The sequence below is a fragment of the Crassostrea angulata genome, chromosome 5, assembly GCF_025612915.1.
Source record: "Crassostrea angulata isolate pt1a10 chromosome 5, ASM2561291v2, whole genome shotgun sequence".
NCBI lineage: Eukaryota > Metazoa > Mollusca > Bivalvia > Ostreida > Ostreidae > Magallana > Magallana angulata.
In genome coordinates, this window is record NC_069115.1 from 39,536,281 (window position 1) to 39,552,517 (window position 16,237).

At 33.8% G+C, this 16,237-nt stretch overlaps 2 protein-coding genes across 2 annotated transcripts; both read right to left on the reverse strand.

Moving 5' to 3' along the window:
- Window positions 1-582: 582 nt before the first annotated feature.
- On the reverse strand, window positions 583-9,445 carry LOC128186118 (coiled-coil domain-containing protein 83-like). Its single transcript, XM_052855851.1, has 12 exons — window positions 9,338-9,445; window positions 8,922-9,071; window positions 8,353-8,437; window positions 7,846-8,014; window positions 7,240-7,407; window positions 6,645-6,736; window positions 6,082-6,150; window positions 5,268-5,389; window positions 3,660-3,820; window positions 1,744-1,839; window positions 1,321-1,376; window positions 583-1,165 (listed from the first exon to the last, which is right to left on the reverse strand). The coding sequence occupies exons 2-12, from the start codon at window positions 9,026-9,028 to the stop codon at window positions 995-997; spliced, it is 1,296 nt and encodes a 431-aa protein (XP_052711811.1). The 5' UTR covers window positions 9,029-9,071; window positions 9,338-9,445; the 3' UTR covers window positions 583-994.
- Window positions 9,446-11,441: 1,996 nt separating this feature from the next.
- LOC128185687 (uncharacterized) lies at window positions 11,442-14,067 on the reverse strand. The gene has a single exon (XM_052855314.1). It carries the CDS (start codon window positions 14,041-14,043, stop codon window positions 12,820-12,822), a length of 1,224 nt encoding a protein of 407 aa, XP_052711274.1. The 5' UTR covers window positions 14,044-14,067; the 3' UTR covers window positions 11,442-12,819.
- Window positions 14,068-16,237: the final 2,170 nt, after the last annotated feature.

Sequence of the window (16,237 nt, forward strand, 5' to 3'; positions counted from 1 at the left end):
TCTTTCTTTATCAAAAAATTAAAAGTTACTGCAGATCCCTATTTTTTAATTAAATGTTAGAAACTAATGTCCATGAATAATTGCAAATAGCAAATCTTGCGGATTTTAGAATCTCATGTTCATTTTTTTGACAGGTATGAACTTAATGAAACTATTATTAAAATCCCCCATTATAAGTGATTTCATATTCCTGTGATTTGATGCAAATTGGCTGAATCGCAGAATTAAGTGCTTGTGTAGAATAAGCAATCTACAGTACTTTATTGCTTTGAAACCTCGAGTATTACCTGGTACACAAGGTGCATTATTCCAGGACATGTACATGCAAGTGCCAGTAGAAAAATGATCATTACATAATTAACCACTTTAGTGAGTTACTTATCTTTAGATATATCAGTGCTTACAAATTTGCCTCTACATGTTTCTGGAAAAATGTGTCAACAAATGCAAGATCAATGCATTGTATTGTATATCTTTTTGTTATCTACATAATCATACTATGCTATCAATGCTCATACATTTGATACAGCAAGATACTGTCCATTTATTTACCTATCATCTATTTATGCATAAATGAGCAAGCTGTTTATGATATTCTTTATTAGATAACAATGTATAACAGCTTGATACACACAATTGTATTCACAATCTTAGTATTACACAAACAGAAGTCTCGAGTCCATTATGCTTCAGTCAATATATGTCACATCTGTACACTGCACATAAAAAAAATATCTGCAGAATTGAAGTAGAAATTGTTTTTTTTAACTCTTTCATCAAGAAGATTATACATGTATTTGTCAAATCATCCGAAGATCAGAAAAAATGGATGACATATATAGCCATAGCACATCAAAATTCTTTTTAAAAAGAAGTTCACATCACAAATTCATAATTATGGTGAATGCAGTTGTCCCATTGCATGTATTTATATATAAGCCAAAAACACATGGCTGGATATTATCATGAGTCTCAATATTAGGAGATCTCTGACTCAGGAGCTCGCGGCCTGCTTGAGCATGGGTTGAGTGACCGGCCAGGTATCCGGATTACACTGTTTGGCCTGGATTTCCGCCTCTGAGGGTTGGATCGGAACATGAATTGGCATTTGCTGTCCAGTAACGTTCAGAAGTTTTAACTCCACTTTTCCGAGTTGTAAATAGTCCTAAGGAAAAAGGTAAGATGTTGACTAAGAACTGTTTTCTCTACCGGTATATCATGTATATAATGTATTACAGTTTAGAAGATGTTTAAAATTTATTGAATGTTATTTTAAAATCGCATGTTAAAACGAGATCTTTTTTAATCAAGTGAACTTACATTCCAGTCTTCTTCTTCAAAAAACATATTATCGAGTAATTCAGTGTCATCGCTCACTACAAAAAACACCAAAAAAGAAAATAATTATATGCTGTTCTCATCGAAAAAGAAGATTATATGCTCCCTGAAAAAATCAATGCCACAGCTAAATTTTACGTAATTACTGTAGATTTCTTATTTTACGCTGCCTAGTACTTATTTCTGCAATTCCACAGTGAGAATAATATAAAATCGTGAAAGCCAAACCTTTAGTATTACTTAATAGACATATAGTTCATAACTGTCAGAAAAATAAAACGAGATTTTAAATTCCGGGTCCATGCTTCTTGCGATTTCATTGGGATATTAATTCCTTGTGTATGATTAGGATTTGAGGAATCTACAATAGATCATTTTTATTTTCATGTTTATTCAAGGTCTCACCATTGTCACTGTCTTCATCAGATTCCACTGTCATACCCCTCGCTAAAGAAAACACCTTCTCTTCCACTGCCCTCTGGGTGGCACTTTTAGGTCGCACTAAAATATTTACATACATGTACTGTCATGAATGTCCAGCTTCTCTGAATGATGCTGTATAGTGGATTACTATTAAGGTAGTCCTATACTCGGTACTAAATGGGCTCAATCATTAAAACCTTAGCTTTAAATGATAAATATACATTCTAGCAATACATATACAAAAGAAAATATGTTTGTTTACATGCTAGTTTGTTTGTTATCACCTCTCAGACGGGTGTACCCCCTTGCGAAAATTATTGACAATTATGAAATTTGCCAGACGTCCGTTTTTCCTTAAAATAATTACCAATTTTTGGAAAATTAGAACTGAACATACAAAATAGAGTATAAATATTTATTTAAGCCATATCTCATCAATAATTTTGCGCAAAATTGTGTAAGTAAGTACGCTTAATGGACCTGAATGATCAAAATAGAATACAAAAAATGCAATGCTAGTATCGCGTTTGGTAATTTTTTTACTATTTTATGGACTCAAACTTAAATTCATGGTGTTTATTCTATAGATTGACATCTTAGAAAAACGATTTGATAAAATAAATTATGTGTTGACGGATTACTTTTCACGCTATAAGCTCTAAACCAAGTAGACCCTGACGAAAAAGCCGTAAAAATCACATTTTGCTACAGTTTTCTGCCTAGATCTGTCAACAATGTTAGATATCATTTAAACATTAATTAATTGACTATTGATTAAATTCAAAATAGCTTCTGTCTCTAAATTTAAACCGGTTTTAGTAAAAGAAAAAGAAAAATTCGGGGGGGGGGGGGTCAAAACAAAGAGAACATAAGCCTACCTGAGATCCTGGTTAATCAGAATCTTCGTTTTTCATTTTACTTTAACAGAATCGAGTTTCTCAACATTAATCATTTCTATCTCTCATAGAATACATATATTACCGTTCTAATTGCTTATTATTGCCATTGTTTACAACAGCGATGTAGAGCAAAATCAATACCGGGTATCAAAAACCCTTTGTAAAAGTCGAACCAATATTGTAAAATCCGTATTATGACGTAGTGCGATACTCGGACTACTTTAAATAAAGTAATAAAATCATAAAGTGTAATATTTGTTATATTTCAGTCTTTGTTCTGGAGGCTTCGCGATCATATTTTAATCTTTAGTTATTATTTGGATATGATAATAGTGACTGTTTATGTGTTGTAAAATGTCGAAAATATCTTATTAAACACTTTTTGTCATCATGCATGTGCTTTGGAATACAATGCAGTAATTAAGATTTTGATGAGGATCAGAACTGGATATGTTCACTATACTTTTAAACTCTGACACATTCAGTGATTCATTTCAGCTTTGTCCCTTTGAACCTGTTTATCAATCAAAGATATGAAGCTTTAAATAGTAAATACAGACATCCGCAGTATGGATACTACATCCCCCTCTTCATTTTTGATTTTATTTAATATATAAGAACAGCTACTCAGTCTATAACACATGACAAAATTGTAAAATCCAATCAAAATTTGGATGTGGATGATGAACTGGGAATCGACACATTCTCGTAAATTATCTCCCCTCCCTCCAAAAAAGAAATCATCAGCCCGTGATTTCTGTGGTTTCAATAATTTTCGTCGGTATCAATTTTCGTGGATTTTCTAAAAACCACACTTTCAAGGATACGTAATTTCGTGGCCAATATGATCCTATCAATGCAAATTAAATGTTAGTTGAAATTGAACTTCAATGAACATTTAATTTCGTGGATCAACTTAAAATTAACAACGAAATCCACGAAAATTGGTATTCAACAAATATTGTTGAAACCACATTATAAAGCAGCAGCATCTCTTACCAACAGGTTTATAGACCGCCCCATCACCGTCACCACTGTCATAAAGAACCATCTGTTTGGAGGCGGTCCTATCGTTGATTGACAGGTTTCCCAGGTCCATCTCTAGAACCCCCGTCTCCTCCAAATTCTCATTTTCTTCAAACTGTGTCAAGAAGAATTTTCTGTGGAAAACAAAATTTGATTGAATTATGATGAGAGAAACAATACAATGAAATAATAGGAATGCTACAGAATATTAGTGCACTGTACAAATAAAAAAACTAATTAAATTTGAAAAGATTTAAGATGGGTGGGATGTCACTCTGAGATTTCAATGTGGATGGGAGTTTGATCATCATATTCATATATAGTTTTAAAATTTTCAAATTAAACAGTTTTTGACAATGAAATGCTGCATTTATGCAATTAAGAAATTCTAAGTAAAAAGATAAAAATTATAAAACTTTATTATGATTGGTTTTGAACTCAAAACGTACAGAGATGATAAGCTGACACTTATTGCCCAATGCATTGTAAAATAAGACAACAAGATTGTAGAAACTAACAGCTATTTTATTTTATTGTTGATAATTCCAAATACAGATTATTATCTACTGGAAGTGTTCTTTACCTCTTAAAATTTCAACTACAGGATTTATAAACATTTGCCGATAATGTTATTGACCTCTGACTGTATAGAAATTCAATATCTCTGAGGAGGTTGTTAGACAGAGTTGTAAAGAAATAATTCCCAATGAAATCATTACAGCAACATACTGGAAATAGCAATTTTATGTTACAATTCCCAGTTGTCACATTATTAGACCAACTAACCCTAAAATCTATCTGAATCCTGATTCTTCATATCATTAGAGAAATTGATTTTCTAAAGGCAATGGTTTTACTGCAGTCATTGTTTCGGCTTAATTGACTTAATTGAAACACTTTGTCACATTGGGGCTCTCTGGCGAAGTGAGTGAACTTTAAAAACCGATGATGACCAATTTCAAAGCCATAATGGTCCTGGTTTTTTTTTCTTTCAGACAACTTTCTTGAGAAAACAGTTTACCTTGACTGGTACGTTCCTTGCAGCCATGCAGCAGGAATTATGACCATGAAAAATTTATAACCATTTAAAAAATATTCCCAGAAATGTCTATATATACCGGTATATGCTATTGATTATATACTTATAACAAGAAGTCAATCAAGCCAATGCTCTCTTGACTAGTAATACCATCACTCTGATGTGAATATATGCTCTACTGTGAATAAAGACATGCTCGGTTAAAGAAATATTGCACTTGCAATGGAAATTTAGTATAAAAGACAAGACCATGTTGTATTGTGAATATAACATGGACTACTTGTTTTAAACACTTACACATAGCATAATTAATTGTTCCTCACATGAACTTCAATGTGAAAAGAGCTTTCGCATACATTTCACATAAAATTTCCACATGATAAATATGTACATGTACCAGCTTGTGTATAGCACGAAATGTAAATTTGTATCATGAATATTTTTCTCTTCATATTATCATCAACATGGTAATCCTTTTAGACCATGTCACAATGTAACATAGTGCTGATTGAACAGTACTTTTAGTTCTTTGATTTCTGTACCTTGAAATTTTAAGGTCCTCTATTTTACATTCAAACAATTCAGCCATGATTTCCAGATTTCCTTTCTCTAATCCTTCAACTTTTTCTCTGAGGGCCTCTGTGTCTTTTCTATGCAAATTCACCTAGAGTAAAAACAATACCAAATGAACATGTTTCATAATTCATAATATGTATATAATATAATCATAATTCATTGAATATAAGAACTAAGAGATTCATGCAAATATAAAAAAGAGTTGTTAATAATGATTGGTAAAATTACAATGAAAAACCTTCATATTATACAACATTTGCATATGTAAAAAAATAACACACTTTATTCCAAATTTTATCTGTTTGTTAACATGTACAGTACCGATCAGACCCAACCTAACAGAAAGTAAACCCCAACTAAACCCTGGGTTTACTTTCTGGGTGTACTCCGGGTTTACTAGAGTGGACCCAGATTAAACCCAAAGTAAACCAAGAGTGGACACAGACGCTATGGTAATTAACTGTGTATTCGGAATATACAAGGGGCAGGAATAACAGGCAGTAGGATGCTAAGATAAAAGACGATCTGCTTCACACTTCAGTGTGTACAGTTATGACCTCAAAATCAATTTCCAGGTAAATCCAAAGTAAACCCCGAGTAAACCCAAAGTAAACCCCGAGTGGACCCAAATTTTCAAAAAGTAAACCCAGAGTAAACCCAAAGTAAACCCCAAAAGTAAACCGGGGTTTAGTTGGGGTTTAAATTACTCCTGTGTTAGGTTGGGTCTGATCGGTACTGTACATATACAGCATTAATTTATTTAGACTATATAAGAATTACCTCTCTCGTCAGCCACTCATTATCCAATACCTCCCTCTGACTGTATTTATCTAGTTTTGATATGGCTTTCTGAAATCAAAGGATATTGCACAAATTATATTATACCTATAGATAATGTGATGCCACTGTATTGCATGTAATGAATTTCTTGATTAGTGTCTTTGATTTTCAATTATTTATTTTCATCTGATGACAGTCAAAATCTGATCATTTTAGCCATATCTATGCAATCTTAAATATTTTATAATTCACTGAGTTATCTCCCTTGAAAGAATAGGACAATGACAGTGAATGTTTCTCAGGCTTTGCAGCATTGATTAATTTTTATCAAAGGGGAATAAATTAATAAAAAGTTACCATATAAAAATTGAATTGTTTCCCTTAACTTTGCAACTCTGCCTGTGGCAACAAATATATTTTCAAGAAATTTCAGGCCTAAGGAAACTTATCATAAAATTTAGTTTTTTGGCCTAAATTGGATACATTCCAGATTCGAAGAACAGATTCTGGCTTAAATAATTATTATGAATACATTCTAAGAGCAAATATCTAACTATAAGTACCTGAGTGGCAAGATCTTTCTGTTTATCCAACATGTTCTCTGTCCTGGAGGAAATCTCATTCTTTGACCTCTCGTTTGACCTCTCTAAATGAGCTGAAAGTAAATTAATTAATATATTTATACAAAAACCAGCATTAACTGTGAAATTGGCAGGTCATGTCCATTTCAGCAACAGAAATCAGTATTAAATTAAGCTGACATGATATCAATTTCACATATTCCTTTCCATTTCCATTTTTGTTTTAAAAAAGATTAATAATACTAGGTTTAAAGTACCTATTTATACCGTACCATGATTATATTTTGAGGAGAGCTGAAAATCCTTACCATATTTTTTTTACTTTTTATGTATTTTGACCTTTTCTACATCCTGGAAACTAAGCTTCATTTCATTTTTACCATGTTACCTGGTGTACGTATACTTTCTGATTATTTCTTTTGTGAGTTAACTTGAAATTTCTCAATTACTACTGGCCTACCAAGGCCTCAATTAAGCTTCCTATTGGGCATGCATGAAGAGGAAAGGAAGCAGTTATTTATTGTAACATGTACTGTAAATTAATTTCTACCCTTTTGTGATATTGTAATGCACTTACTTTTCATTTCCTGAAAACTTGCTTCCATATCTTCAATGTCAGCTTCTAGAAGGTTTATCCTTTTCTTGTTTTTGTGTTGCTCCACATCGCGGTAATTCTTGCAGTAATCCACTTCTTTCTGAACAAGTCTTATTTCCTCCTCAACTGAAGCAATCTGTTTCTTTACCCCTATAAATTAATCAAACTTTGAATTAATTTGAACATCTGAATTATTTTTACCTGGATGATTATTGATACATTAATTACCAAAATACTTACCGGTATATTTACCAAGTGAATTTGAGATGGAGTGCTTAGTTACCAGTTTGTATATAAATGCACATTGTAATTAAACAAATCTAGCTAGTAGAACTTATCTACTGCATGGAGGATTTAAAACAATCAACGTGGATTGTTTTTGTTGACCCTGAATGTATATTCACAAAAAAAAGAAGAAAGACATGAACATTGAATTGTGACTCTCTCTGGGAATATTAATCTGCATGTGATTATTACCGTTGGATTCAAAAGACAAATATTAAACATAGTGAATATAAAAAAAATCCATTTGGTACACAATATTGCCAGATGAAGACAAACTTCAAAGCATTAAGTCAATTCCTTTACCTTCTATCTCTCTTTCTAGCTCTCTCTGTCTATCCCACTTGTCTTTCATGCACAAAATTACATCTTCTCTGCGCTTGATTTCCTCCTCTGAAAAGTACTGGTCTGCGATTTTTGCTTGTTCCAATAAATGTTTTATCAAGACTTCTTGCTCATCAAGTAAGGTAGTATTCTAGACCAAAAATATATGTAAACAAAACTTGTTTATTTTTCATAAACCATTTTTAAACCAAACAATACTTAATGCACTAGATGCATCAAACAAATGGAAACATTTTTGCCTTTGGTATTTTTATAATCAGAAAGTAAACTCACTTTAATTTTAAAAAAGTCCATGTCAAGTACAAAATGAGTACTTTACAAATGTATGTGGATATTAGCTAAGTTTATTCAATATTTCATTCAGTCATGTGCTATTTACACTTTATTGTAAAAAGTTTCTGATGAAAATTACATCACAATTAACACACAACCTCAGGTGGTTCAACTCTCATGTGTTTGGTTACTTACCCGGTCTGTGAGCTTCTTGTTTTTCTCTTCCCATCCTCTTGTTTCATACATTACATCTTCCAGTTTCTTTTCTATGATTCCAATTCTGTGGGGGAAAAAACCCAAACCCAAACCATAATTAGTTTATCATTATTAAAAAAGGAGCACTGATTTTTGTGGATTTTATTGTTTATCGAGAGGATCCATGAAATATACAACGTTCAACAAAGTATGGAATTTCAGCCATTGTCTATGAAAATTAAATATCTATAATTTTTTTTTACAAAATCCACATTAGATGCCTCCAAAAGTTAACTAGTCAACAATACCAGATGAATCAATAACAAAGATCTCGTTAAAGGGTTCAAAGAGATTTCATTGACACTCATATAACCAAAAGCTGGTGGGTGCTAGTGAATGCATATGGTTTGAACCTCAACGTATTCAGAAAGTATCAAAAAGTTTAGCAAAATGTAATGCATAATCAACATGAATTTGTGTAGGCCTAAATTGTGCTCACTCCTCATATTTCTTCACGGGCAAATAATTAGGTGCAAATAAAGTCCCTTTAAAAACAACATTGTACATACTGATAGCCTAATATCGCCTCCTTAGCTGTCATCTGAGGTTCTTTGCTCTTCTTTCCTCCTTTTTTTCCTTTCTTCCCTCCTCCCTTTTTTCCTTTCTTTTTACCCATGATGTGCTTTTTTCTCCTTATAGACGATTGACAAATTTATTTTCTGAAGCATAGAATACAAATAAGAACTGTTAAAGAAATTACTTTAATTCTCATTCCATCATCAGGTGTATAGTCGCGGACGAATTGCAGCAAATCATTTATGCTAGGTTATGAATGTTATAATTTACAAGAGAGTATATTTCCGATTTTAGTTATCTATATGTTAAAGTCTTACTGAAGAAGACTTATGGTTGTCTTTAATTGATATCTCTATATATGTTGAAATAACAAACACTCACTATTTGAGAATTAAGATGGCAAATTTACCTTAAAACGTTTTAACTTCCAACGCACTTGCTTTTCCCACCATCTTGTTTTGATTAGCAACAGGAAAAAAGCTACTTCGTTGTTTTCGTATTCAACATTACATTAAGTCGTTCATAAAATACTTCGAATATAGCTATTAGCAACTACATGTACAAATTGAGATTTAAACGGGATAATGAAATATTTAATTGTAAAACCGTAGTTTAATTAATTTGGAACCGGATAATTGACCATTTGATTGTTATGAAAAATTGCGATATTTACATTGATTTTCTTAAATCTCAAATAATAGCTTTTTTAACATGCTTAACACGTTACCTTATTTGGATCAGTGAAAATTTAATTCTATATTGTTCTATATACTATGCATGTGGTATGCACCTTTTAAAAATCAAAGCTCCGTTCGTACACGGATCGAGGGGAGGTGGGGGGGGGGGGGGTTACGGTGTTATACCAGAAAAAAATTACGCTCCCGGGAAAAGAGGATCCACGCCTGCTGTTAATTTTTTATTAGAACCAAAGTCATCTTCCAAACTTTTCTTAAAAATGTTTTCTATGCTACTGACCGGAGACCGACTAAATTTACACAAAGTATTTATATAACTATCCGTGACTCATAAACACAGATGAGTTTTACGTGCGTCACAATGATTATAGACATATTCTATGAAGATGCAGAGATGAGGCATATGGCAACATGCATATATACATGTTAGTGGGTAATGATACACATATCTGTCAGAATGGTCAATTTCTATTGAATACGTAAACAGTGAAATTGTTGAAACTAGCCACACTTGCAAATACTTCAGATTATACAGACCCCACCCCCCCCCCCCCTGAAAAAAAAATCCCAGAAATTCCGCCAGTACTACATGCATAGGCGTCGGAACCGGGGGGATGGGGGGGGGGGCTTAGTTAGTTGCAAAGTTAGACCTAACCATCAGGGACATAGCATCATAGAGGGTTCAGCCCCCCCCCCTTTTTCTCGCAGCAAAGATAATTGTTCCTAAATTTACCTTGAAAGATTGAGCAGTTGGAGTGATAGGCATACTAGCCCTAAATTTGGTAGGTAAGATTTTTTTTTGGAAGTATAGGTATACCCCCCCCCCCCCCCCCCCCCCCCCCCCCCCCCCCCCCCCCACGGATTAGGATTTCCATGATTTTGGAAATTAGGTTTTTTTCCTCAATATCTCTGAGGATTAGTCTAACCCCCGCACTTTCAATTTGCTTCCGACGCCAGTGACATGTATGAGATTAGGAAGAATAAATATAAAATAGGTAAGATTTCTTCACCAGGCAAAAACTAACTACATTGTACATGTTCAGAGTCAGATCTTGGGAAGCTAGGCGAAGATAACGAGCTACTGAATTATATACATGTAGTATACATGCAAGTCTCGTGGTCATTTTTCCAGAGAAAGATGGCTTGATTAGAAAGGTCTAAAATCGATACAAAACTGGGAAACAAAATAATTACAGGTATGATAAGCGGCCATTAGTGAATATCTTGCATACCTTGGATACCAGTATGTCAATTAACTGAATTTTTTTTTAAAAATTAAATCTATAAACATTTTTTAAATTCACGATTTGAGCTGAAATTTTTGAATTTTTTTTTTAAGGCTTAAAAATGCTTCATTATATGGTGTTCGCAATGGTCAACCAAAAATTGATTGTCAAATGTATCGACCTATTTATGCCAACTTTGATATTACAATTGCCATTATTAATGTTGAGATTGTTCAAACTGGATTTTTAAGATTTTAAAATCTTTTTCCACTAGCGGAAATTACATAAGGTTGATGTTGAAAATGTTTATTTAAGATAATGTTGAAACCTCCAACATTTATGCTGACAATTTAGGAATATTTGCTAACTAGTCAACTCTCTCTCAGAGCTTTATATAAACGATGTGACATTAAATCAACAGGTTAAACGGAATGCACGTGATCTTAGTTGTGGTCAAAGAACGATTACGAAACAACAAGTTCGATCGTTTAGCGATGAAGGTTCTTGCTTTGTCAAAAGGTACGTATAATTGACCAGATGCTAGTTTCACAAGAACAAACCCTGCATCTGATATGAAGCGCAATGACGTCTCCTTACAGAATGACAATGGCAGTGGCAGGCCATGCAGTTCAAATACGCAATCGTTATAAAATTTGTTTTTTTTTATTCATAATTGGTATGTATGTGCGGACTCTCAGTCAAAAGCAGCAACAAGACACCAGTTTTGTAACATAGCGGAAAAGTTGCTGCTTTATTACAGAACTATACTTAATTAAAACCACACGAGTTGACGATATAGACACAATTAATCGTATTGATTTAAGCACAGGTTGTGCTCGCATGCATCAACTATGTCATATGAAAAGGGACATGAATATCTATTAGCTTACATAAAAGTTCATGAATGATGTAGTGACAATTGAACACGTTTTTTTTGTGTAATAAAAAAACCTGATATCGTATTTTGTCTATATGAAACACCCTCCTGCGATAAATTAGTTTATAGCAATAATGAACACATAAATTCATGAATAACAGTGATACTTTTCAACATAAAAGAAGTTTATTGCCAGCAGGCGCAGATCCATGTAGAAGGGGGCAATTGGAAAATTTAAATTTCTTTAAATTTTCATAGTAAAATTACCAAAAATAAGCCTCGGACCCTTCTCCCCCCGGCAAACTTTAGTGTCCCTCGAACCCCCCTCCCCCTGTCCCGGGAATTTTTTTTTCTGGATCTACGCATGACCAGCGTCTGGTTAATTAAAGTTTCGCATTGAGTGAAGGCAAATTTTAAAACACAAAAAGATCGTAACAGAGATGAACACTAAGTTTTGTAAATGAAGCGAAGAGATTAAAATCCCAATACTAGTAATAGAAAATATATTTTCAAGAAAACTGCGTTAAGTACACTCGATCATGGGATCCTATCCTGTAATTAAATTAACGCCCGATGATACAACAAGGGACGTATCGATTTTTTTTTACAATCACAGTACGCACAGTAATGCATCCCATTTCATTAAGTGTAGTTTAGGTGTTCAGATGTTTTATTGAACATGATCAAAGGCTGATCAAAAGATGTTAGTTGGATAAAAAATTAATTAACTGTCTATTTTTGGATGAACACAGATATACATAAAGCAACATTAAATAAAGACCAGTTGTTAGTACTGAGCTCTGAAGGGATGCCTACAATCTTAGCCCACAATTTTACCTAACATATAGAAAGGATTCAATGAATACATCACCTATCGCTCGTGAGCGGATATACATATTATGTCGGAATAATATGATTAATCAGCTAATGATATGACTACCGGCTATTTCTCCTATATCTAACCATTTGTCACATTTTAACCCCTTATCTCGTCTTGATATTTCGATGATTCTGCTTCAAACGTAGAACAAGTTAAAATATTTTTATTATGTACAGAATTGTTTGAAGCGCCAAAGATATTACACAGGATTAATCAAACTGTCAGAATCCGCCTCTCTCGACCAACGGCATCTGTGACTGACGAGTTTTGCGAACATAAAGGTCGAGATTCTGCGAGGTTTGAGGGCGTTCCGTCCATTTCATTGCTGCTATTGATTAGGTCGTTGAAATGATCGTTTTCAACTGTGAAATCACGAATCGATTCTTCCTCGGTGATTTTATAACGTCTCAAACGAGACATCCTCGCTTTCAGATGAAAATGATTGGAAGATAAATCGCGAATCAATCTTTCCCGATTTCGGAGGTCTCGAACAACTAGAAAGCAGAAGACAGGGGTTAGAAGAGGATGACTCCAGGCAAACACGGTCAAAGCCTTATACAAAACCTTGGGTTCAGAGAACTGGTAATCGACAATCGTAAGCAAGAAAAGTGGGTACCAAAACAACGCGAAGGAGGTAACCAAGGAAATATAGACGAGAATTCGCCTGGAATGAAATTGATAATGAGCTTGGTTATCGGTGATTTGATCAAGAGCCGAATGGAAATGAATGTCTTGACTCAGCGATTTATGCAAAGCGTCCCATTTTGATCGCTTTGCCAGAAATGATATTCTTCTGTAGGAACAATAGAATATTTTGAAAGATAACACGATCGCACAAGTCACTAGTCCAATCCATAAAATATGCAACACATAACTCTCCGGCTTCCCGTACACAAACATGCACGCATGAACATCATCGATGTAGTAGGTATTGGCAGGTATTAGAGAAACTCCTAAATTCAAAAGGAAACTAGTAAACCACACGAATACGACTCCAAATATGACGCAGCTCAAATCTCCGGCCTCCTGATTGGTTGAAAATGCAGCATATTCCTCGTTGACGACTAAAGCGAGAAGGTTATACGCAGACGTTGTTGTAATGAGAACATAAGACGACCCGACTAATCTACAAAATGGAACACTCTGATCGAAAATGGTGTTCCATCCGTACGGAAAACAGTACAAAGATTTCAAAAAGTCTAGGAAGCAATGGTGGCCGAATATCGCCAGGGAGACGGTTCTACACTTGGTTATACAAATCAGTACAATGACGCAGATGAAATTCCCAACAGCGCCCAGTATTCCCAAACTGATAACCACACCGCCTTCCCAGTGTATCTTGTTGAGCTCTTCTTCACCATTGTCACTGTCCTGGCGTAATCTGTAAGAGGTAACACCGATGCTAAGGTTACTATTAGCTGATATGTTAGACGACATTCTCACATTTCCATCACGTCCATCTCCTTGACATCAAGACCGAAGAAATAATTTTTTTCTTTTGCAAGCAATTTCTTTGCGTCTGTGATTTTTTTTATTTGGTCTGTTGTGGAATTGAGCTATCTTAAGAATCAAATTATGCAAATTTTGTGCTATCTAATTCATGGACAAATTCACCGATGCCAATGCTTAATCAATGGCGATTAGTACACTGGAAATGATGCATTGCCCCCAAAAAGTTCAATTCCACATTTCCATCGTGAGCTGTAATCAGCTTGTACATCAATTTGCATTTCATCTCTCAACTGTCACAATCAATGTATTTGAAGATTATTTTGATAATAGGTGATCATCAGGGACAATTTGTCCCGTAAAAATCACATCAACTCAGCAAGCAGCCAATTTTTCAAAATGACTATTAGAGATCTTAAGCTACAATTTGAACAAAAGAACACTGTGTTTAAGCGATGTACGTCAACGAGGCTGGGTGATGAAACAAATCACCCACGAGGTCTTCTTCCATTTTTGAAATGACTTGTATTTTGTAAACTGCTATATATTTAGCATATTTAGGGGGAAACGTTCATATATTTTGGCCAACCAACCGATGATAGAATAAGTATCAATGTTCCTTTCTACTTTAAAATATCTTGATATCACACATGTACTTTGCTTAGGGTGGTATGGGACGCTTCCATATTGTGACATACTGTTTACCGAAATAAACAATAAAATCATGTGAAACTCTATAAAAATTTTCTTTCCTGAAATAGAATACTATAAAAGCGTAGCGCAGCGCGGTAGATGGTTCGTTCGATGAATCTGTAAGTCATGAGCTCGAATCCCGCTGAAGTTTTAGAACTTTTACCTTTCCTAAAATTTTTAAAACGTATGCATGGCTAAATGTTATAAAATTTGAAAATTCTAAACCGGTGAAAGTATTTTAGTTATGATGTACTTTAATCCACATTTATTTTGACAGATCGATGCCCATTACCACCATAACTCATAGGCAATTGTTTGACAGATGCATTAAGTCCAGTTGGAACAGTTTAAGGTGGCCCGGTGATCAACAATTCACCGAACTCAAATTAGACACGATTCTTGTAGCAATAAACTATTATTTAATAGAGAAAAATTTAAAATATTTCAGATCAATTTTTTTTAAAAATTTTCCTTAGATCCTTATACAGAGCCTCTTTTAAGAAAATTAATTTATAGTGTTTAAAAATTGCCTCGACCACCTAGCCCTCTGAAGCATATACAATTAGAACCATTTTAACAAGGCCTTGGACTTTCAGTAGGGACGTAACTATCTATTTCTTGTGTCAAAAAAAGTTGAAAATGACGCTGGTTTCAAGTGATATATACACCGATTGCATAGTTTTAGCTCAAAAGCCAGACAAATCTTGTATATTTCAAAGAGCATTGACTGAGTGGCTAGCAATGAAATAAACAGGCCTACGTCACAATGAAGTTTGTCACAATTACCCAAAGTCCAAGCTCTTGTTAAAATGGTTCTACTTACCAGAGATTTCAAACAAAATAATGAAAAAAAAAATGAAATTGCGAGGTAGACTAGAGAATTCTTAGATGCCTTTTTAAAATTTGATAATATAATTTAAAGTACACAAATGTATTTTCAGTCTTTAGTGAAATATTTGTCATTTTAAGTAATCATAAGATATATTAACAAATGAAAACAAAATTGACCAAAAAAAAAAAAAATGAAAAAAAATTACCAAACAAAAAAACCCATATAAGTTAAAATCAAAGCAAACCAAGGAATTTTGTCCAGCCTATATGTTAATTGTGAAAAAAGAATCCAATGAAGGCCTTGAATATTAAATGGGCACAATATCATTCTTAAAATCAGCCACCTTAATTTTGGCCTTTGAAAAACTCGAGAAAATCAACCCCTTGTTTTAGTACGTTCATCCCTTTTATTCCGACAAGAGGGTTATTATTATTATCAACTGAAACTTTTTCTACTGCTGGTCTCTATAAAATGTTGTGTAAATAAAAGAAGGATATGTCCTTTTGCCCCACTTTCAAAATTAAAATGTTTGCTTTTACTCCCCCCAATGATTATACATGTATATAGCCTGTTGAGTAAAATACTAACATCAATTAGTGCCATAGTACTGCTCGCCTCTATAGGTTCAAATCTATTTTATGTAAACGCTTAGTCATG